General features: G+C 41.3%; 1 protein-coding gene across 1 annotated transcript; it reads right to left on the bottom strand.

Annotated features, from left to right (window-relative positions):
• Positions 1–41: 41 nt before the first annotated feature.
• On the bottom strand, positions 42–9729 carry vwa11 (von Willebrand factor A domain containing 11). Its single transcript, XM_076293153.1, has 17 exons — positions 9709–9729; positions 8041–8232; positions 7346–7624; positions 7119–7212; positions 6667–6795; positions 5789–5975; positions 5360–5529; positions 4790–4902; positions 4466–4582; positions 3905–4084; positions 3495–3627; positions 3097–3249; positions 2815–2907; positions 2410–2678; positions 1499–1632; positions 1064–1223; positions 42–853 (listed from the first exon to the last, which is right to left on the bottom strand). Exons 1-17 carry the CDS (start codon positions 9727–9729, stop codon positions 425–427), a joined length of 2853 nt encoding a protein of 950 aa, XP_076149268.1. The 3' UTR covers positions 42–424.
• Between the last annotated feature and the right edge of the window lie 15948 nt (positions 9730–25677).

A 25677-nucleotide genomic window follows, 5' to 3' on the forward strand; every position in this document is an offset into this window, starting at 1 on the left:
TTTGCACATCATCAAATAGTCAAACTTACAGTATGTGTCCTGCAGTCTAATTTATTATCCTTAATAACATGGGATAGAAAAGAAAATCAGTTTAATAGCAAGTAAGTATATACGAATAGTTAGTATACTAAATTACAGAAACAGAATATCTAACACTATTACATACGCATTGATTGTACATACTGTTTAATGTGTTAGTGCAGAAAATAATTATAATTCAATGAACTGTGCAGGTGAGTCTCCACCTTTCACATAAACAGTATATTGGCAGCATTTGTAGGATGTAGTGCCAAGATGGTGGCATTACAAAATCAACTTCTGAGCATTAAAGGTCACACCTTTACTGGTTGGTTGCAGTATTCAATTTGAACCATATGAAACAACATAAAATCCAACCCCTCTTTGGTGTGCTCATATGCCAATTTTAAAGCGAGAGTGGGACTAAATCTCGGACTATGGCAGTGGCAGAGAGTAGCAGGCATATCCACAGTGGCACTGCCAAACCGAGGGAGGGTGGTCCGCCATTGGGTGTGGTGAAGGGGACTGGTGTGGTGGTCGGCCTGATGGAGTGGAAGCACGTGCCAACGTTGCCCTCCTTGTCCGTGACCGACACCTTCAGGTTGGGGGTGCAGCAGGAAATTTGGCAGAAGTACTGGATCACCGTTACGCCGCCATTCTCAGTCTCATTTGCAGAGTGAGAAACGTCGCCCTCCTGTATCCAGACCTTCTCGACTCCTGTGCCATTGCCATCAGTCATGTTAACAGTGGCGTGCCATGAAGCGTTTCTGCAGTCAGTTGGGCAGCTGTTGTTGATGTTGAACATATTACATTCTGGTGGTGTGAAATCTGTAACCTTTTGGACAATGACAGAAGCCAAAGTCAGTTTTCAGTGTCACTACAATGTTCACAGTGCTTGTGGACAATGTGCCATTTTTACAAACTAATGTGACAGTAGATTTCAAAGCATTTATTTTACAGTTTAATTGTAATACTGGTATAATATATAGAATGGCCAACAAAGAAAGCCTTTGTGAAAGACGACTGTTCACTGTGCAATTGTCACCTTTTTGATCACAGAGAGCCGTACCACAGCGTAGTTTGAGTAAGAGGTTCCATCAGACTCGACATCAATGGTCAGAGTGATGTCAGTGCCTGAAGCAGTGTTGGTTGGGGCAGTGATGGCCAGGGTCCCTTCAGCTGTGGATCTGCTCCCACTGACAATGCTGTGAATACAGAGAGACTATAAATATGGCAGTCACGCCCACGATGCATCCAAATTCGTTGGAAATTCACCACTAATTCTTAGTTCCATATCACACAAAGGGCTAATTGCCTTGTCGTGAATCATGTGATGGGGAATAATTAAATGGGGAAGTTATGCTTGTAATTAAGAATCTTGTAAATCCAAAGATGAGACAAATATGCTAATTATCATTATGTAAGAATACTATTGTAAGCATATTACTGTTGTTGTTATTATGCTAACTTGTTATGTCACCTGTTAGGGTATGTCATGGGAAAATCTTTGTCATTTCTTGCACGGATGTTGAACTTGGTCCGTGGCACACTGGTGCTGATGGTGAATGGTATGTCAAGTGATTTTCCTGGCTCCATATTGTTGTCAGCTACAACCTGCAGTACAGACAACATAACATGTAACATGATAAAGATGCGTTCAATAATGACTGATTTTAAACAGTCACTACTGTAAGTCAATGTGTCAGGACAGTGTGAACTGGCCACTCATTCAGGACATAATAATGAATTTTAGACAGGCAGTAGCTTAAAGGAATTATCCGGATCAAAATGCACTTTTATGCAATTTACAGATGATTGGGAGTACATACGTTGAGTTGACATCAAAATCATGTCATTCGGATGTGTTTTGAGAAAGTTCGACTTTCCCCTAAAAACGCCAGCTGCAGCAGCAACATTTCCGGAAAGGTACTGGCTTGATGAAATTCATTCTGGACTCTCTATCCGACCACATAAAGACCTCGGGATACTTCGGTTTGGCTTTAGGGACCCTCTACTCACTACCACGTAAGTGTAATGTTGTTTGGAACTGTAGAAGAGGTATAAAAATAGCGTTTTGTAGCAGCGAAATGACTTGCCCTGGTCACTTCCAGGCTAACGAGTTTTGACTAAAAACGGTAAAATCGAACTTTCTCAAAACACATCCAAATGACATGATTTTGATGTCAACTCAACGTATGTACTCCCAATCATCCGTAAATTGATCTAAAGTGCATTTTACTCCGGATAATTCCTTTAATAATGCAAAACACGTGGGCTTTTAAAGACTCCTCATTAAAGACTCCACAGCTTTCAGGTACAACTGACAGTCATGTAAACAACACAGTGACCCACCCCACTCCCACCTTATGGTGTAGAGCAAATACCACTCACCTTGACTGACACTGGAGTCACAGACATCTGTGTGGTGGTTTGCCTCTGGAATCGGCTAGAGGTGGAAACGTCCTTCCCTTTCAGGAGAACCACAAACTCGCCTGCCGGGGCACTGTTCACAGAAACCAGGAAGTTGCCACCTCCCATTTCCTCCACTGTTCCATTGGCCACACCTGAGCCAGACACCTCCACCAGTGCTGCTTCCATCACCTTCAGACTCTCGGGTCCGTGTCGGCCAGTGAGGGTGAGTAGTAGTTTGGTTGGCGAGCCTGACAGGAGCATTGGAGAACGGAAGGTGGAAGAGAAGGGAGGGATAACAGAAAGGGATCAAAGTGAATCCTGTTCCAAGTGCTGCTCTCTAATAATAATGTCACAGGAATGAGTGGTGGTGTTGACCCGTCCTACCTGCCAGTGGGCGTCCATCAATGACTCCATACCCTGGGTGAGGCCCTTTGAATGTCTCCACAAAATCATAAACAAAAGTGACGGTACTCTGACCTGCGGATAAAAAAAAAAAACACACTGTAGATGCATAACACATAACCTACACATATGCACAAAGCAAAGAGGCGCACATACATATGTGTGGCTTCTCTTGTGGCTTGTGATTTCTCCCATTCTCACTATAAAGCATTAACAGTGGGGGACGCTGTAAACGACTAAACTCAGCTGTTGAATGAAACTCACCGGTGACCTTGACAGTGTAGGCATTCCCACTGTTCATGTGGATTTCCCATAATCCTGTCTGGTTTAGGGTGTTGAGCCTGACTCGTTTCAGATTGCCCACGGTATTAATCGTTCCCAAAGGTCCAGTGGTCTCTGTCGAACCCTGAGACACACCTATGACAAGACAGAGAAATCGTTTAAAGCCGCAGTCTGCAATACTAGCGAAAGGCTGAGCTCAACAGCCAATCATATTACAAAATACCACCAGAATATCATTATTCAAGTGCTGTGTCCATGTGAGAGAGTAACACATCATGCTAGCTGACTGTAATCTATTTTATCCAGCACAATGCTTCTAGAATCTGGTTTGGTACAGTCTGCTACAGACTAATGTTGGCTCAACAAACGCATTGTCTTGCCTGTGGGGCTTTGTAGAGTGAACGCTACTGCAGTCCCAGTGATGTACAAGGTCACATTGGAGACAGACTCATCCAGCAGGAAAGGAAAGGTCTCTACTTTGCCAGGGTTCCTGGCCCTCTGCAGAATTGTCACCTGAAACATAAACAATCAAGCAGTGACAAAGAGGATCATTAACACCATGTGAACAGAAGACTGAATTTGTTATGACTGTACTGCACACAAACTCTTGATCTTAGGCAAAGATTTGCCATTGTAAACTCATACGTTTTTTAAAAGGAATTTATTGGCTCTGGATGTTACTATTAGTTTCCTGCTGCTTCCTTATTCAGCACTTTTGTTCAGCAGTTGAGCATTAGCATGGTGACTTGATCACACAATATCACAGGGAAGGGGGAACTGCTCTGCTCACCAGTGCAGACGTGGAGGAGTCCACAATGATCTCTGTGGCCTGGGGCAGGCTGCTCTTGGACACTTCAATGGCTTGTCCTCCAGAGGCCAGTGCCATATCATAGTACACACGGAAATCTGCCCTGGGGATGCGCCCAGAGTACTTAGAGCTCCTCCTTGTGGCTGTCATGAAAATGTTCACCTGCACAGGAAGAAGGTTGGAGAGGAGTTTTATGTTTCATGTGTTTGTGAGTGTCTATGTAGCCTAGAAATCTTACATTTGCTGCCAGGGCTAGTCGTCCCCTTAGAATTATAGGGTTCTATCTACGTTCTGAGTAGTTCTGAGATATTGAGCTTCAAAGTTTTAGAATTCCATAGAGTTATACTGATAAGTGGAACAAACCTCTTCAGATATAATGTCCAAAAATGCATACAACTACAAGAAACACCTCACCTCATTTTCACCTCACAGAATAAGAATATGTCAATAACTCAATTTTGACAAAAATGTCAGATAGAACCTTCATAATTCTAAGGGGACGTAGTGTCTATGCATACTAAGACCTGAATCAAATAAGCTTACTGTTGACTTTGTACTGCGGATCAGGGCAATGATGGTCTTTTCCAAGTGCATGTCTTTGGCAGGAGCATCGGTGAAGATGTAGATTTGGGAGGAGGGGGGAGCACCAGTCAGAGCCAGCTACACCAGACATGGACGAGAAGAATGAGAAAAAGAAACAAAGATGCATGTGAAATTACAGGTAACTGGAATTTATGTATTTATTTTGTATCTATTAACCAATATATTTATTTTAAGTATTGTGATATGAATGTTGTTTATTTGATCTATTAGTATGATATAACGGTTGTTTATTTTCTCTCTGTGTTGGTCATGTTCAGTCTGTACCTGAAGTCCAGAGAGGCACATCTCTGGTGTGTCACCACCGCCATTGGCACCAAGAGCAGAGATCTTTTCTTTCATCACTTCGGGATCTGTCGTCCTAACCAGAGGGCCAAATTCTGTAGGGATGTACATATGTGCACACAAAAACACACAGAGAGAAACAGACAGATAGACAAGCAGACATATAGATAAACAGACATATAGATAAACAGACATACATACGCACAGACAGACACGGACAAAAATGCATTAGCACTGACAAATGTTACATTATACATTTATAATGTTATATATTTGTGGACACATTTGATGTGTTTTTTTTTAATTGATTAAACAAATCAGGAATAGTGCTCAAGATCTCAATCTTTGGAGTAATTCTACCTTTTGTAGCAATGCAGTGTTGCTTAGTTTGAAAAAATATTATATGTAATAACTATATCTGTCAAGTAGTAATTATACAGGCATATATAGAATTTTCAAGTGTTTATACATTGCATTTGGACATAGTGCCATTTGACTAGTGAAGGAGAAGTTGGATTGGGTTCTGAAGGACAGGCAATAATCGTTCCTTACTAGGGTCATTAAACTGGACAAGGATGTATTCAGAGGGCTCATCAACTGTGCCCTTCTTGCTGTCTATGATGTTATTGGCGACCCTCTTTGCCTCTGCAATGTCGTCAGCCATGCTGCCAGTGGTGTCGATCACAAAACAGAGGACAGACGAACGGGCAATGCCCATTAATCTGAGACAGAAAGGGCAAAACAGAGGGACAAAGAGCAGCAGTGAGACATAAAAAGTTGTCACAGGAGTATATTGAAACCAAAAAAATAATATTTAATATATGGTCTGGGAGGAATATGGCCAATTTAGCACTAGACTGTCACTGAAGGTGGACTAATTTGTATAGACGGTCTGTCATGATTATTCCACATGTTGTATAAGACCGGCATCAAGCACTGGTCAGGTTGTTATGGACACCACCATGGTCACTTCCCCCTTACCGCAGGAACTCTTTGTTGCCTGCAGCCCCGCGGATGTCCTCCAGGAGCTCCAGAGTGGCCTGTGTTGCCACGGCTACAGCAGTGTCATGTAACACTGCATTGTCTGCTCTGCGCTCATCCTTGCTGATGCCTCCGCGGGGTACCTGGGTGCTGGTCATGTCTGATGCCCCTCCGTGACTACACTTACCTATCAACAAAAGGACCATTATCAGTCCACCCACACTGATAACCATATTGCACAAGTCATAAGTCACTCATAAAGGGCGTTGTACAGACTTTATTAGGCTTTCAAATATTTTGAGGTTGATATCAACTCGCTGTCCAAATGGAATACCAGTTAAGGCTACACAAATGTCACAAATCATACAAGCTAATACTTTCTTGCAGATTTGTATTATTTTTTTCATAATTTTACTCAGTGTTTGCCAAAAGTAATGACAAATGAATGCGTAAAGGTACGCATATCCGTACCGAACTTTCTAGGTACAGGACGTTAGGTTCAATACAGATGTGTACCTAATGTACCAAAGTCGTTAACAGTAATCATTTAAACAGTAGGCTTTTTTTGCTTGCAGGCCATTGAGTTCCCACACAAACATATTACGTGGTGGAACATACGTATGTCGGTTTAGTCAATTAACGTTGTAAAAACATTTGACATCTTTTCAAAATACTATTCCCGTTTTGCATCAGCAATATTGTCAGTGAATTTTAGATTAGTGATACCTACGGGCTTACGGTACCGAAAATTTACTGAACCGTGACTTCAAAACCAAGGTGCACACCAAACCGTGACTTTTGTGTACGTTACACCTCTACAAATGAATATTTTTTTCATGTGTCTGGCCATATGTCCCATGTGTGTGTGAGAAGTATACCTTTAGGTTTGGTAGCAGAGAGTAGACCCATGTATCCTGAGGTAAGTTTCTTCTGAGTCAGGATGTCAGGCAAGAGAGGATTTGGACATGTACCACTGGCACAGTCATTACACGTAGGAGTATCGATATCTGTTAACCACACACACACACACACACACACACACACACACACACACACACATACAGTATTATGGGTATGCTGATGGAAGCACTGTTCATTTCACTGAACTGTACCCTGGTCATATGATCAGTAGGGTGTTGGCTTGAGGATCCACTTACAACATGGCTTGTCAGCTAGGGTCATCTCAACAAAATTATTTCTCAATCACTGTAGTGAGGGCATGTCCCAGTCCCAGATTTTCTAATCTTTATCATGTGGTTTATGACTTTCTCATGGTGTTCATATATGTGAACAATGTTTCACTGATATGCCATATCCCATGAACATTTACCTGCAACATTGTCAATGGGGAGGTCTTGTCGGAGGAGGTTCATGTAGGGACCTCTGTTGCCCAGCTCCACCCAGTTACTGTGGCTGTAAAAATCCTGCAAATGTAGATAAGCAGGTAAGCTGCAAGTTGTGACAAAAAATGTTTTGTTCATGTGTGATCCAATGAAATGTTCTGTGTTCTGTGTTTTTTTGCGCTCTCTCTCTCTCCAAATCTCTCTCTCTCCTTACTTGTAAAGTGTGGCAGACTCGTCCTAGGGTCTCTCTCGCTGCCTGGAAGTTCTCCTTGCGGACATTGGCCTTCACACTGACGGTTCCCTCAGTGATGAGAGTGCGGGCCTGGACGAAGGCCTCGTTGCTGAAATGGTGGGCCGGGCTGTTGGCTAAGTCGCGGTCCACGAGGCCATTCTGCATGTAGATTTGGTTGAGCGCTGTGCGGAACTTTGCTGCTGACACTTCTCCAGTGGCCGTGCCTAGACACGCTCGCAACAGCTCCTCTGCCGACGAACCCTAAGGATTCACAAGAAGTCAGTGGCGAGCAGACACACACACAAACACACATTCTGACGTAGACTGACGCACAGACTGCTCACACGCCAGACATCATCACTGAATCATTCACAACAGAGACATACGACAAGAGAGTCATGCACAAAAACAGACATAGACTCATACGCACTTTTTAGTTATTCAGTTATACTTGCACACATACACACACACACACACACACACATGCACACGCATGCCCACACACACTTGCTGCATGCCTACGTGTAAAAACACACGCACACATGCACACACATGCCCACACACACTTGCTGCATGCATACGTGTAAAAAAACACACACACACACACACACACACACACACACACACACACACATGTACACGCATGCCCACACACACACACAGAGGGAGCATCTCACCGTAGGATTGAACTCCCTGCCCTCAGATTCCGCCACAGCCCGGCACACATCGGTGATTTTACTGAGCACTGCATTTCCTGTGATGGTGGCGTGGGTGGAGGTGCCCCCACCAACCGGCATAAAGGCCTGTGCCACCCCAGACAGCACCAGCACGAGGAGACCCGCACAGTAGGCTGACGACATCATCACCATCTACAGGCACAGGAGAACAGAAGTGTCTTCACTATCATGGCCTGAACCACAAAAGTGTCTTCACAATCATGGCCTGAACCACAAAAGTGTCTTCACAATCATGGCCTGAACCACAAAAGTGTCTTCACAATCATGGCCTGAAATACAAAAGTGTCTTCACAATCATGGCCTGAAATACAAAAGTGTCTTCACAATTACTGTATGGCCTAAATGAAATTGAAGTAAAAGTTGTTATATTTTTTTATACACACAAACGGTGTATTGCTCTTAGATTTTGTTCACAAATGCGTTCAAATCTATATGTTAGTGAGCACTTCATCTTCACAAACATAATCTATACCCGACACTTTTTACTCAAATGTGTTTTCCTCAATAGAGATTATCCAGATGTGTGACAGCAGATATCAGTGTGATTTTCTGATTTTACATTTATCAAATTTAATTTAATTGAATTTCATGTATATGCTTAAAATGTATTTGCTCAATCTATACATTTAAAATATGTTTATTTAAACAAAACTATTACCATAAACAAAATCATGAATTGGCAAACATTTTGTGAGAATGAATTACGACAATATGACAATTATTACGACAATATAAAAATTATAAAGTACATGCTTTGTTAAATGTAAGGAAACAGCAAGCTAGCTCAGTCTCACAGACAGCAAACAGGCAAATTCAGCTCACTTCAATTGCAATGAATAACACCACAGAAAGGATTTCAACACACATGAGCAACACTGACATAAAATCCTATTCAAATTCAAAGGTGCTTTATTAGCATGACTGTATGAGTACAGTGTTGCCAAAGCTAGCAGAAGTTACAAATAACACATATCACAAAAGACAGAAACACTGACAGAGTTTGTTTGAGGTACCATGGAGTTTTGTTGGCATTTGAATACTGACTTTCTTAGACTAAAATGGAGTAACATAGGCAAACACTGGGAATGAAAGGCCATGGAGAGGAAATCATTACGCCATTGTTTCTCTTGAATGGCATTTATTTACATTATTTACACACCCTAATATTCTGAAATAAAATAAGGACAGTTTCCTCAGAATGAAAGTTTTTATGCTTTGTTTTCTTTCATTTCTGTTCTGAAAATGTCAGTTTTAATGATACATGTATTTTGGCATAGTTATCAAGAAAATAGTCTTCTAACCAAATAATAATTGCCAAAGGTCCATGTCAGTGTCACACACTATTTAGACAAATGTGTCACAGAAATATGAAAAAGGTCTATAATAATCTTACACCTTTGTGTACTTTAATCACATCCCAACCCTATTCTGTTCTGTACTTGATATCAGGTTTTTCTGAATAATACTGACAGCTAGGAAAAAATCAAATATGGAAAATAAATTGATACATAAAATAGATTATATTAAACTGAAAAAGTGTAATCAGTCTGTTTACATTTATTGTTTTATTCACAGCACTGATAACAATCCTCCTACCTTATATTATACCTTCTCCAGCTGCTGCTCCATTTGCCACCAACTGCCTAAGACTATAATGTACGTACATGTTATACACTTGTTTTATGGCGTATAGCTTGGGTGGAGAAGGATAGACTGATGCAACACCTACTCTGTTATCACAAACCATTCAGGGAACCCCTTTCTTGAAGAAACAGATTTATTGCATGTCACTCTCCAGTGTATAGGAAACTCTGGAACTTTGGTCACTGTTGATCTAACACACCTTGTTTGTATATTGGCAATATGTCACTACAGTATTGTACAACTGAAGTATCAGTTATGTATATAAAAAAAATGATTACAGTCCATCCTCTGCCACTGGATAGAATCACAGAAACTGCAGCTCAGTGACTGTTTTTTCCATTGGGAATTGTGGCCAAATAGTTCAGTCTTTGTTTTATCCTTCTTTTACGCTTCTCTCATCTTCTCAAAGGAACTCTAGATCTCATTCTGACCATTTGGTCCTTGGTTACCGTACTCTTGGGCACTTCCAATGCTGCACAACTTTTCTTGAAAAAGTGAAGCGCTGTGAGTACTTTCCGTATGCACTGTATCAATAAATCCCTTTGTATTTTCCCCCCATCTAATATGTGAACACAATGAAAACATTATTTTGAACGTGGTTGTATCCAATGCTTAGATTTTGTGTTTTAAAATGCAGGCAAATTAGCGCATATTTAATTAGATAATTCCTAATTTGCATATGTAAACATTAAAACAGAAAACTTGTAATTACAAAGTACTTGTAATTACAGAAAACTTGTAATACATTTTTTTTCTTATATTAATGTAAGTAATCAACTGGGGAAGTTTCATAGTGATATCTGCTTAAAATGTACCCTATTCACCTGCAGTGTCTCGCCTTAATAACTAACTGGTCAGGTACTTGGTCCTTTCCTGTATGCCCATACATGGTCACACATTCCTTTACTGTATTTCTCTCTCACAATGTGCTTGAACTAAAGAATCTAAGGAAATCAGTGAATGGTTGCAGGGGCGTGTTCTGCCACTAGGTGAGGAAAGGCCCCATCACATTTGAGCGGTTGCACAACCAAGGTAGTGCTTTGTTTCTCGAGGCCTAAAATTAAACCTTAAATCATTTTTTGTTTTGCTTTGTTTTACATTACATTGTTCTACATTCACTGAAGGACAATAAATGTTTCATGGCAACTGGTCATTGACAATTCTAAACATTATGTGTTGTGAGTGTTGGAGTGGAGTGGACAAAAATAGTTGGGCAGAAAACTTTAGATAGGTTTTACAACTATCTCTGTTCAAATATCTGGAGGAGACATAAGGAGGAGACCGGCCATGATCTTTTATGCATATCTGCATATTTGCTCTGCTAAATATGGAAAATCTGCCTATATTTCATTTACCCACCGTTTCCATTAAAACCGTGATAATTCTGTGCTCTCTTTGACATAACAATTGTAATAATAATTGTAATATATTACAGAATGTCCGTGTGGTCCAGTTCTCTGCCCACACAACGATTTTGTTATGATGTGTGTGATGTAGTTTTAAAATGACAATGACAGAATTTGTTTTCATTTCTGTACTTCTGTTTACTTCTGTACTTCTGTTTTTTTTTTTTTTCAATTGTCTAGGTGCTACTAAGTCTAGCCATTGATAATAACATAAACAACCTTCAGAAACATTCTTGTGGATCACTAATCACTGTTGTCCAAACAAATATTTCACTTGCCTGCACAAATCTAGCCAGTAGCTGAGACAATCAGTTTCCTGGTTGTCATTATTGTATGATAACTTTGAAGTAGGTATAGTTATGCCCAAAATACTCATTCAGCTTAACCATGCTTGAAGTCCTCGGAACACTGTGACTGGATTTTGATTTCCCAGGTCTCTTATAAAGATGGCCTTGCCCCATCAAACTTAATTTGAGGATGTTGCTTAAAGACTTCAAGGTTCAGTCTGATGGTAATTTTGATACCATAGATTTAATAGAGACCCAGTCAGACCAATAGTATGAAAAATCAGGAACAGAGTTTATTTACAATGATGCGCATCAAGGGAGAGACAGCATGACTTCACCTAAAGATCCATCAGCTGCTCTAACTAGACAAGGAAATAGTTAGAGTTTAAGTATCCTTCCAGGCTGACAGGAGATGGCGTTGGTCATCCCATCTCACGTGGACTACACTGAATCAGACTCTGATTAGTCCAATAATCTGGCTTTTGAAACCTAGTTTCAAATTCTGCAGTTATTTAGGTCAAATGTTTACCTAATATGGGTCCAATATTTACAGAAACCTTTTCTGGGCAGCATTGTTTCACTATAGGGTGACTTTTCTCACACCTCTTTCTTATCTGATCAAATGCCACAACCCATGACAGTATTAGAACGTCCGTGTAATTCCCCAGAACTAGAATCAGGTTCTAGAGCAGTGTTTCCTTGAAGTCAAGTCAAGTCAAGTCAAGTCAAATTTATTTATATAGCACATTTCAAAGCAATAGCATTGCACCAAAGTGCTTTACATAAAATAATAATAATAAAAATAATAATAATAATAATAATAATAATAATGATAATAATAAAAATAATAATAATAACAATGATACATATACATACAAACAAATTTAAAAAAAAGGGAGAGGTGAGGGAGTCAGGGAGTGTTAAAAGCTAGGGAGAAGAGGTAGGTCTTTAGGTTGGATTTAAAACTAATGGCGTTTGTAACAAACGGAAGTTCGGGAGGAGCATGACGGAATTTGCCACGCCTCCTTCAATCAGACAGGTTACTTATTCGCAGTCTGCCTCTATCTGCCGAAGTTGCAGCATCGGCGTCACTCCGCTTGCAAGGAGAGCTACTCCGCGGACCATATCTTTGATTAGAGCAGGGTTGGATGTAGGATCGATTGCCCTCGTTTCGCAAGGAAAGCAGGCCTACGTCGCCTCCTCCAACAATCAGTTTATCTTTCCTCTCCTACTACCGATCAACCGAGCACCAGCGCCGCAGCGCAGAGGTCCGTTCCTCCGGCGTCTCCCCCTCTGTTCATGCAACAAGTTTTTCAACTCCGCAAGTTATGGCAGCCCGCGTGCAGCCCACTACTTCCGCTGTCTTCCGCTACTGCGGCCTCTTTCTCTATTCCTAAACAGCTTTCCCCTGCTCACTCAACTCGCAAGTTATGGCAGCCCGCGTGCAGCCCTCTACCTTGTGTTCCGCTACTGTGGCCTCTTTCTCTATTCCTAAACAGCTTTCCCCCTGCTCACTCAACTCGCAAGTTATGGCAGCCCGCGTGCAGCCCTCTACCTTGCCTTCCGCTACTACGGCCTCTTTCTCTTTCCAGCTAATAGTACAGTACGCTGTGTTTGGAAAATAGGGTCCCGCTGGATTTTCATGTAAAAATTGATTTTTTTGCATATTTTGCTAATATAGAGTCTAAGGAACAAGATGTTTTTTGTCTTCAAATTTTCACGATCCATCTTTAGTGTTTTTATCTGTATGTTTTAAAATAAGCAATTATATCTAGTCCGAAAAGTGATTCACATTTTCTTCAAATTTTTTGACAATTAATTCCACTTTTTGCACACAAAACCTCCAGATAATGTAGAAAGGTTGTTGGTTCTAAAACAATATCCATAGTTTTCAAACTTTGAGTGTCTGAAAAGTGTAAAAACACCTCTACTCTTGTTGCCTATGTTAAAAAACGATTTTTTAATCTTTGCTTTTCTTGATGCTTTCCTTGACCTGCCATGTCATTCTATTGTCTACCTTAAGATAAATTTGTCTTGTAAATAATCTATAATAGTACAGGCAACACAGTACACCATAGGTGTCATAGGCATGGGTAGTTGAGTAACAGTAGGCAAAATTAACAAACAAAAGAATATAAGGTACAAACAAACAGACAAACCACCGATGGCCCTCTCACAGCCTGAACTAATACAAAAACAAATAACTCAAGGGAAAACATTGCTAACAGGCCGGGCGTGCGAGAGAAGCAATGAAGTCTTAGAATTAAGAATAAAGCCATGTTCTTCCAACAACAACAACCACAAACACCCATGCGCCAACAATTTAAAATGACCGGCATTGTTCTCCCAGAGAGGAAGCTATGTATATGATCACCACCCACGGGTGGGCGCGTGCGCCAGCGCTGCAGGTCAGCCTTTCCACATACACACCTGGCTTTAAAGTTCACTGTCTTGGTAGCATACCTATCTACTGCCAAGGCCTGAAGGGGACGGGGAGAATATTTACTTCTGCTACATCTCAGAGAACTCATGTGAAACAGACTGTGGGAGGTGGAAGGGGTTTGAATGCTGTCCGGCAGTATTATGAGTGGAACATCTTAAGGGGGCCCCTCTTCCCCATACAGCCTGATCTTATAGTGTGTGCCAATTCCATCAAGACACTGCACAATTTCATACTTGGTAGACACCCATGTATCCTGGATTTTGTGGCAACGGTGGAAATGGTTCTTGCAAAAGAGTTTGCATGTACATTATATTTAGCAGACACTTCTTGACCAAAGTCACGTAAATACTGTATGTCAGCTATATTGCAAGGGATCACATTGTCCCCGGAGCAACTTGGGGTTAAGTGCCTTGCTCAAGGGCATAACAGTGAAAGCCGGGAATTGAACTGACAACTTTCAGGCTACTGCACCCTAGCCCAGCTCCTTAACCACTACACTACCACTGCCCACTAGAAAAAAGACTTGTGCCAGGTGGTAATATGTGTACAGTGTCAGGACCGCACATTGCAATCTCCCAGAAGAACTAAATTTATTGAGTTTAAAACATAGTGGGTCGAACCCAGGTGGGTCGAAACGTTGCGTTATGTGTTATGATTGCTGTGTGCGAACAACTACTCTTCTTTCCTTGATAAGCTTTTTTGTCCTGCACCTGGCCTCAGTGAGGTGGGATGTGCATACAACCACTTTGAAGAGGACTACAGTGTTAGGACCACCATGCCTATGATATGCCGCAGCCTCTTCTAAGTGTCTCCTAGCACTAGCATAGACAGAAGTCTGGTACTCTTGATGTTGCACCACCCAATCAGTCGGTGTCCTGTTGAAATGTTCACATTGACCATTCCCCTCTGGATGATAAGTGGTGGTTCTAGTCTTTGTTATGATGTACAGTAGGTGTCACACAGGTGCTTTAACAGCTCCCCCTCAAAGCTGCGCCCCTGATCAGAGTGGACTCTCCTTGGCACGCCATACACATAGAACCATCTCTGTTAGAATCATTCCATCCCCTGATCAGAGAGATGGAAGTTCTCTGATCAGGGGTAAGGCCTGGGTAAACTTTGAGAAAACATTTGTGACTACCAGAACATTCTCTTGTCCAGTGCTAGCCCAATCCAAAAGAGTAAAGTCAATGGAGATTATCTACAAAGGCTTAGTGGCTAACATATTTCCCAAGAAGGTTCTGGCTTGGGTTGTCTTGCTTTAGCAACCACACAGTGCTCACTCAGAACGCCACTTTTGCACTTCATGCCACATCTGGGGCCAGTAGCACATCTGTCATATCAAATCTGTGGTCCTGTCCACCCCCAGATGGCCGTGGTTGTTGTGTAGGCTAGTGAGCACTTCAACACCAAACACCTTTAGCAGTAAAAGCTGCAGCACTGGATCCCTGGAGCCTGGATTGCTCGGTACAAGGTCCCATCCACAGGAGGAACCTGTATCTGGAACCACTGCTTTATCAATTGCGGACTTCCCTTGGTTCACTCCACTTGTCTTAACGGGTATGTGGTCGTCCCTGTCACCAAAACCACAGGTATCTGGAAATACAGGGATCGATCAGTCCCTTGCAGGACTTTCAGGCCTCTTTTAGTTCGACCAGGGATGGTGTCCACCATACAAGATTCTGTCATCCATACCACCAACCATAGGTGCACTCGAGGCTTGGATGTTGGCTATGCAAGCGACATGGGGACGTCCAGTGTTAGTGGGGCTTGTGGGAAGCCTAGAAAGGGTATCGGCATTGCGATTAGCTGTCCGGGGACGATATTTGATGTTGTAATAAAGAGGGCAAGCTGAGAAACCCAGCAATGTTCCAGAGCGCCCAGTTTCGCTGACTGCAGGTATTGGAAGGGATTGTTGTCATTGTACACGGTGAACATGTTGCCCAGGAGATACCTGCCGTTTTTTTCCGTGATTGCCCACTTGACTGCAAGGAGTTTGAGTTTCATGGCACTATAATTTGACATGTTCCTAAGATAAAGGGACGACTGAAATCGGCATAACCTAGGACTGGCGCTTGAACAAGCCATTATTTTAAGGCTCTGAATCCAGAAAAAGTTCTGAAGGCAAACCTGAACGTGACTACATTCAATGTTAACTATCCAATATTCAGATGTCTGTAATTTAAATGTATGCAAATTAGTGCATAATTAATGAGATATTGTTAAATTACATCCATAAACATATATTTTCAGAAAACTTGTAATGCAAAAAAATATTGCCTTTACATAAATAATCAACTAGTAAAGTTTCATAAGAATATAAAGGAGTTAAATTTTTTACCCTATTCACCCGTTCTATGTTGCCTATGGAGGCCAGTTTTAGGCCGCAAATGCTAATTAGCAGGTTTAAAACTAAAAAATCAGCTAAGTAAATATGATATTCAGAATCAGCACCCAAAAATTAGGCAGAATACCCTCTTTACCAGTGTTTTCTCACATTTGACCCCCAAGTGATAGTAGTCCCAGTCTTAATTATGCATTATATAAATGATGATGTCATCTAAGTGTGAAAATGGATCGTGAAAATTTGAAGACAAAAAAAATCTTGTTCCTTAGACTCTATACTAGCAAAATATGCAAAAAAATCAATTTTTACAAGAAAATCCAGCGGAATTACACAAGACACCGTACTATAATCAACCCTCCCCACTTTTCTCTTTGCCTACCTAGGGTGCTGCGCAACCTCCTCCCCCTTCCCCCGTAGCGACCGCGTCGCTACTTTTTTCCCTTAACCCATCATCTCCCGCCGGCGCGAACCGCGTTCGAGCCCGCGTTTTTCCCCAGCCAGGGACCGCGTTCCTGGTTCTCCCTTACCCCTCTTTCCCTGGATTGGTGCCACCACCCTATAGGCTATCGTATCGGCATCTCATCTGAGACCATGTCTACATTAAATAGTAATACAATTTAATCTACGTGGTCATCACAAAATGTATTTAAAGGCCGTGTTGCAGGGTTCATTTTCCAACGAATTTGCACAATTTGCTTGTTGATAATAAACATTTAAACTGTTATCCATTGTATTTGATGTTGTTGGGTATCACAAAACGGAATATAATACGAAAAAGCAGGTACTATTTCACAGCATTTGAGGTGATTCTCCTTTCCCCCACAATGCATTGCATTACGTCACCTTGGGGAGACTACAGACCAAAGCCCACCTTGAGACCCTTGAGAGTAACGAGAGAGGAGTAAAGAGAGACGAGTAAGGGATTGTTCAGCAGTAGATAGCGCAGATTATAGATAAATAGATAGGCTATAGATAGCCTAGATATGTATATAGATAGATAGATAGCTAGATAGATCATGTCATTATGCTGGTCACAGGGGAGCTCCTCGACCAGCGGCCAAAATGCACTCGCTTCCCTAGTTACTGCAGCTCTCCACCAGTTTCCATCAGGACGGCACAGCCCACACAAGCACCTGCAAAACTGCGACTTGCCCATATTATCTCCCTCTTTGGTAAGCCGTACCCTGACGATGTCAATGGCAATCAATCACGAGCAGTAGTTATCGAAAATATTCATGCTGAAGACACGACCAGCCTAATCGGCGGCGGCTAGGGTGGCTCACAGGTGGGACTAAAAAGTTAGCCCAGCTAGCTATCATGATGCTTCATATTCTGATCTTCTGACTAAGTTTGCCCGGTAGCCTACTTATCTGAACTAACGACATGATCACTATCACTAGATATAAAGAACATGTTGACTTTCATTCGGTGCTGTTCACTGACAGTAACAAAAAAAGTGTCGTAATGTTATAAGCATAATTGAACTGAATAGGTGCATTATGTAGCCTCATAACGAGGCCTCTCAAATTCAAAAAATTGCATTAAACTAAAATCGGAAGACATTGTTATCTTTGTTAGACCATAGGGTCGTTGTCATATAAATGCTGTAACGAAATTCGAAGTGTAAGTATACAAACTTTATGTTGAAAGTGTAACCGCGACCGTTTCCCATAGGAATAACTGTAAAACATACCCTCCAAAACGAGACCTCCCGAAATTCAGAAAAATTACTAAATTGATATCAGGCACCGTTATTACCATTGGTAGATCATAGGGTAGCTGTGATATAAATGCTGTGACGAAATTCGAAGTGTAAATATACAAACGTTATGTTGAAAGTGTAATTGAGACCGTTTCCAATAGGAATGAATGTAAAACATATACCCTCCAAAACGAGACCTCCCGAAATTCAGAAAAAATGCTAAATTGATATCAGGCACCGTTATTACCATTGGTAGATCATAGGGTAGCTGTGATATAAATGCTGTGACGAAATTCGAAGTGTAAATATACAAACTTTATGTTGAAAGTGTAACCGCGATGTCCATTGAAATGCATTGAAATGAATGAAGCACAGATCAAGTAGTCCCCAAAGTGACGTCATCACCGAATTGCGTACAAAAAACCCGCTAATGCTAAAAACAACAAAAACTGGCATTTAACACCATTTGGAGACATTTTTAAAATGATATACATATATTGAGTGCTTTATGTACCCATTAATCAACAGTGGTGTTTAACCTGCAACACAGGCTTTAAGGGAGCATCGCTTTAACTCAATGCCGGCGTTGGTCGTAAGGCAGCTGATACTGTTGCTCTGTCGCTTATTGCCAAGAGGGCAAGGAAGGAATTTTTCTCCTTTAAATGTCGGAGTTTTTTCGCCTTCCTCTGTGTTCATTGCATGGAGGTATTATATATAACTGGAGAGAGTGACTAAGTCCCGCCCTCCATACAAATGAATGGTGGAGGCTAGGCTAGTAAATCCGGCCAATTCATAGTCAACGCCATCTTGAACACTGGGGTTCGGATCCAGCGCCAGTCGACTCTGACCATGCGCCAGTTACAAAGCTGGAAATGACGCATGGACCAACGTCGATTTTTATTGGATATTCTGTAAAAAGAGTGTCATCCTCCAGTAAGAGGGTGGCGATAATGCACATAAAGTCCTTGCCTCATAACAAGAAGAAGAAAAAGTTGCTCGGGAACGCGCATGGAGTCCGAGTGGAGTCGCCCTGAAGCGCAACTTAATTTCATTGGATAACACAGCGGCTCTAACTAGGAGCGGTCTGCTTGCTGTCCTGCTGCAAATATGCATTCGAACTTGACGTGAAATATCCGTAGTCGAACTATAAATAAACTATTCGGTTTTTAGTGCCAAGTGTAGCGCATTTTTACAGTCTATGATTAGTTTGTTTTTTATTTTATTGTTTGCCATCTCATAGCGGGTGCTCTAAACGTATTCTAGCGTTGGCCCATGACCAAATCAAGCCAATAATAGCCAGTAGCCACAATAATGACTGGAGCCAGAGCCCTCAATAGCCACCCTGTTTTGAAAATAATATTGAAGATAGTATTGAAGATAACGCACAAAACGGTCAGCCTGAGCGGACAATTACGTCCCCAACTCATCTAAAATGTGGAGTCTTTACTTTGAGTTGTACACCGCAGATGGTAAAGTAACGGTTAAAGAGAATATTGTCTGCGGACTCAGCAAAAAACAGTTTACTTACGCATCCACGACGTCCAATCTTTGCGCTCACCTGTGGAGTTACCATCCAAATGAAGCAGCGGTGTCAGAGGCACAGTAGACGGCCAGAGCATCGCCAGGCGTCCAACATCGTATGATTGCATTTCCGTAAATCCTAAATTATGTCCAGGGTCTGCTATTTACTTAGGCTGCAAAGCACAAGTATTTATTTGAGGTATGCTTATTCGAGGCAGACCTTTATTTCTTACATTGTACGTTATTGTGAGACATGCGTTTTGTTTGGAGCGGCATACCAGGCTATCAAACGCAGACGATTTTTGGCTTTGGTATGGGATTTAATTTACTTTTTGACTTTTATTATATAGTTAAATGTTGAGGCTGATGGGCATTTAAATATAGAGGGTATTTGATGATCACTGTAAAGTTTCGTGTAGTTGAAAAAGTGTTGGAATTTCCAGCTGTTTGCGAGACAAGGCCATTTTCATTCATTGAACGTGCGCTGTGCTCTAATGGAATCCTTATTGCATAGAGAAGTAGCCTAAATTGAGTTTTTTTTTTTTTAATTATGCATGGTTTACTTTTTATTAAATTCGTAGGCTGGAATGCCTCGCGGCAATAATTGTGTTTAAATGTAGTAGCCTAGTGCTTCAGCCTCTGGCAAGCTCCAAAGGGGGCGGCTAGGTTGAGAGCAACGTGTTGGATGGTGTAACGAGACAAGGTCTTTATGCCGCTGTTCATATGTTTAGGCTACGTTTGTTCGGGACAAACAACAACGAAACAAGATCAATACAATTTTCTTTATTTGTTTATTTGTCAAATATATGATGGATAAACAACCATAATATGCACGTCTTCTCATAGGATCCTCAAGAAATACGCACTGAATAACGTTTGGCTGTAGCCGCCGGATAGGTACCCGCCCACCAACATGTACGCGCATGAGAGCTCGTGCCCAACACGGATTTTCGTGCATGGAGCTGGTTCCAAATGCTCCATGCAGCGCCATATTTGAAAATGGCGTATGCTAACATGCCGAAGCTAATCTGCACGCTCTTGACCCCCTGGTTCATTGAGTCAGCATATTAAAGCCCTTCCCTAGCTGACCAAGGGAGCACCTGCACCTGCGTGTAGCTCTGCCCTGTTCCTCGGAATCCTCTCTAATAACGTGTTGCTGCTCATTACTTCTCTTGCCGTTATAGCTACCGCAGTTAGCTACAGCAGCCTATTTTAATTGCTTAGGCCTTACTAGCCTACTAAACATCGGGGTGCATTAGATGTTGAACTTCACAACCGCGCGTGTTTGGGCTGTCATTTTCAACATCTACTCTCTCCTGCAGCCCATTTGGCTAATTAGTTTTCCATCGCATGGAAAGATCCCCCTCCAGACTACGGACGCTCCGTTAGTCGCTTTCAAACGCAGCTCAACGCTGTTCTAACGCAAATCGGAATCCCAGCAGGCCGTTACATATTTTATGGTGCAGCCACCAACGCGGCAAATAACGGCCTGTCCGATCAAGCGCTCAAAACTCTCGCCTGTGGTCCTCCGACGCCTATCACTGTTATATCAGATCAAGTCTCTCTGATCTGAGGGAATTAGCGCACCTCGCGCTCTCGCGTCGAATTTGTTCGCGTGGTCCTGGCTATAGTCCCTCATCTTTAACGCATTTTTTGGGGTGTATGGCGGAATCCTGCACGACTCCTGCCTGCGCAGTTGACTCCTGCACGATCCCGCAAATCACTTCAGGACCCTGGCCAGAGACTTCGCCAAACATGCTTTTCTATTATGCTATTATATCTGTTTGCAAATTACGGAATGTGAACTAGTGAACTAATAGTGGGGCAGGATTTCACAACATCAGGAAGGCTATTCCAAAGCTGGGGAGCATAGACAGAGAAAGCTCTGTCACCTTTGGATTTAAGAGAGGCAGAAGGAACACAAAGAAGACACTGGGAAGATGATCGAAGAGAGGACAGTAAGGAATTAAAAGATCACATAAATACTGAGGTGCTAAACCATGTAAAGCTTTGAAAACAAACAGAAGAATTTTAAAATTAATTCTTTGTTCCACAGGAAGCCAGTGCAGTTTAGCCAACACAGGTGAAATGTAATCTGGCTGCAGCATTTTGGACCAGCTGGAGTCTGTTTAGAGTAGATTTAGTTACACCTACATACAGTGAGTTGCAATAATCAAGCCTAGAGGAAATAAAGGCATGTATAAGGATTTCTAAATCACTGTAGGAGAGAGAAGACTTGAGCTTTGCTATTGTCCTAAGTTGGTAAAAACTTCCCTTGACAATGCTGTTGACTTGCTTATTAAAAGTCAGAGAAGAGTCTAGGAAAACACCTAGGTTCTTGACCACACTGTGATGGTTAACAGACAGAGGGCCAAGAGACTTGCTCACATTGTTGACAGAATTTGGTGGTCCAAAAATGATTACTTCAGTTTTGCTGTCATTTAGCGGTAAAAAGTTGTTAGCCATCCTATTCTTAATGTCATTAAGACAAAGAAAAAGGTTTGTCAATGAGCAGGAATTTTCAGGGGCCACCGGTATATAAAATTGGGTATCATCTGCGTAGCAGTGGTAACGAATATTGAATTGATTGAAAATGGAGCCCAGGGGAAGCATGTATAAAGAAAATAATAGAGGCCCTCAAATAGAACCCTGGGGGACACCACACTTAATGGGAGAAGATGACGAAGAGGCATTGCCTAAATGCACTGAAAAAGATCTATCAGTTAAGTAAGATCTGAACCAATTTAATACAGTGCCTTGCAGACCAACTTCAACACCCAGGCGTTTTAAAAGGATCTTGTGGTCAATGGTGTCAAAAGCAGCACTAAGATCTAACAGGACCAATAGTGCACAAGAGCCAGAGTCAACAGAGAGCAATAGATCATTATGGACCTTAAGTAAGGCAGACTCTGTACTATGAAGTGGTCTAAAACCAGATTGAAACTTGTCAAGGATATTAGTGGTGTTTAAATAGGAAGAGACTTGTGACAGAACAACTTTTTCTAAGATCTTAGAGAGAAAGGGCAGTTTAGAAATGGGCCTATAATTTTTCAAATCAATGGGATCAAGGGAAGGTTTTTTCAGGAGAGGTTGCACAATAGCGTGTTTAAAGCCAGAGGGTACTACTCCATTAGCCAGGGAGCTATTAATGATGCTCAAGATAAAAGGGCAAATAGCCGCAAAAGCTTCTTTGAAAAGGTGAGATGGAAGAATATCAGAGTGGCAAGAAGAGGGCTTCATATGAGAGACCACGTCTGACAACTGTGAGGAAGAGACTGGTTGGAATTGTTGGAGGCGGCAAACTACAGACTGATACAAAGCAGGATCAGAAATTGAGGGTGTGATATGAGACTTTATGTTGTCAATTTTGTCAATAAAGAAATTGAGAAACATCTCACAGGTTTCTGTTGTAGCAGGAAGATAGAAACATTGTAGTAGGAGGATTTATGATTTTATTAATTGTGTTAAACAACACTTTTGGTCTGTGAGCATTTTTGTGAATAAGCTCAGCATAGAAAGCTGCCTTTGCTGCTTTGACAGTGATTTGATAAGCCTTAAGAGAATCTCTAAATATATCATAGGAGACCTGTAGTTTATCTTCTTTCCATTTTCGCTCTGCTTTCCTACAAGCCTTTCTGAGCGAACAGGTAGTGGAATTTAGCCAAGGAGTAGTTGACCTATTGGATTTACATCACTTTTGTTTTAAAGGAGCTACAGAATCAAGAGTGGCAAGGCAAGATGTATTAAAAAGAGTAAGTAGATCCTCAGTGTCGGTGCAGGTGGAAAGAGAATCTAAGACAGCAGGTGAAAGAGAGAGCATAAAAGTATTAGTGAACTGTGAGGCTGTGGTGGAATGAATAGCTCTGACAAGGTAGTAGGATGAGAGGGGTGGAGGGGGGGGGGGGCAAAACAGTGAAGATTCAAATAAAATCATAAAATTGTCAGACACACCAATATCAACTATTTTAATATTGGAAACTGAGAAACCAGAGGACAACACTAGGTCTAGTGTGTGACCCTTCTGATGTGTTGGGGCCATAACTGACTGCACAAGGTTAAAAGAGTCCACAAGGCCTAAAAACTCATTGGTTTAGATGGGCAGCATATGTGGATGTTAAAGTCCCCCAAGATTAATAACTTATTGGCACGAGAGGCCATAAAAGATAGAAGTTCAGCAAATTCTTGAATGAAATTACAATTAATTTTTGGTGGACGGTAGACTAAGGCACAAAGTACAGATGCATTGATCTTAAACAGCTGTAGTTCAAAAGTAGAAAACAGATCAGTTGGTACAATTCTACATTTAAAACTGTTCTTAAACACTGTAATTAGACCACCACCACGACCAGAGACCCTAGGTGAGTTTAAAAAACTACAATGAGCAGGCCCCCTTGCCTGTGTCTAAGACAAGCCAGGGCCCCCTACACAAACTCCTACCCGCATACACACACACAAAGAATAAAGTGATTAATTACAAACTTATAAGTTCAGAGGTGGGGTTGGGAACCACTGTTCTAGGAATACATCTAAATCCATGAAACATCTGGTGACCTCTTGAGAGACAATAGTGACCCCATGTAAGCCTACTTATAGGCGGGTCTATATAGGGTTCAATGTCAAACAAATTGATACAACAGGTTTTTTCATGGGTTCTGGTACTGTTGGACATGCTAAATAACATACTAAAAATCTGAAATCTGACCTTGGGAAAGGGGTCATTTTCAAAATGGCCGCCAAAATGGCTGTCAAGAGGTTAAAATGGCTATATCTCAATTACTATTCAGCCTACAGGGGTGAAATTGATGTCAAATTGTGGTCATATTAAACAAGAATATGATTTGTGTTTTAATACAGAGCAAATGCAATGAACCATCTCCATGGCATGGAGGAAGATAAGACATGTCTTATCAGTATGCACACTAGATCCGCCTACAGAATAGATTATGTATTATGCAAAGTGTGGTGGAAGTTGGGAACATAAGTTGATTGATGTTATATTTCATGTATAGGGTATATGCTTTTATAATATAGTTCTGGCTGTTCTATGACTTTAGTGAACCATAATCCATGCATAGGCATGCATTATATATTTGTGTGCATCAAATACATGTTGGCATCTATCATAAGGGGGGAGCTAATTAAACTTAATATTAAACTATATTTATTAGTATATCAGAAATAATTGCTATATCATTATTCATCATCATCCATCATCCTCCAGTCCTCTGAAAGGAAGTTGTGCAGATTGTCACATTGTTCATTTTGACATGTTCCACAGGCAGCAGTGAAGCGTAATCCGTATCTACATTAACAGAAGAGTGTCTTGCAGAAATGCACAGTTACAGCGGATAACTTTCAAAAGCTGTGAAGCTTACTAGCAGATTCAGTTGGAGGGAGACGTTCTGGAGTCACAAATAATGACGCAAGGACAACCTATACTGTTGTGCCGTAATGTTGTAAGAGAGTCTGTGGACTTCCCACCAAAAAGTACAGCCATCACTTGGCATGTTAATTCACCAATCACCTCTGTTGTCTGATTGGGAGTAGTGAAGGAATTGGCACATGACTGAAGGACAAAATCTCCTCTTCTGGAATGCTGTCTTTTGCTGACACCAAAGATCCTAGAGATTAAAGTTGACATGATATTTCAACTTTATTCTCAAAATGTTGTATTTAATTTTGACATGTCGAATTTAAACGACATGTTGGGTTTGGCTTCTCATCATGGCAAAAATATTTGTTTTCTTAATGTGTGGCCTTAATAGTCTGTCGTATGTATGTGACTGAACTGACAGAAAGTCGTGAAAAAAAAGTAGAATGAAATGATGTCTATCGTTCTCTATGCTTTAAGTAGACTGAATTGGCAGCATGGTTGGAAAGTTGTGAAAAAGAAGGGACTAATTACAATTCAATAGATTATAATTAATTAATGACCTCTTGTTACGCCACAACCATCTTTTTAGGGTCGCATGATTTAATGAAGGATTGTGTGACATATATGATTCAGTGACCTCTAAATCTGATTAAACATGAAAAAAACTTTCCTAGGCTGAAAAATGCTTCAGATACAGTATAGCCAAAATTAGCTTCTGGTGGCCATCTTTGATGCCATCTTGAAAATGACAAGTCTTTGAAAATGATGAACTGATACTTTAGTCTGACATATGAATCAGTGACCTCTAAATCTGATTAAACACGAAAAACACTTTCCTGGGCTGAATAATGCGTCA

The sequence above is a fragment of the Alosa pseudoharengus genome, unplaced genomic scaffold, assembly GCF_046254945.1.
Source record: "Alosa pseudoharengus isolate Yale_2024_CS ecotype anadromous, Long Island Sound unplaced genomic scaffold, YU_APseudo_1.1 YU_APseudo_1.1_scf_2, whole genome shotgun sequence".
In the NCBI taxonomy this organism is placed as follows: domain Eukaryota; kingdom Metazoa; phylum Chordata; class Actinopteri; order Clupeiformes; family Clupeidae; genus Alosa; species Alosa pseudoharengus.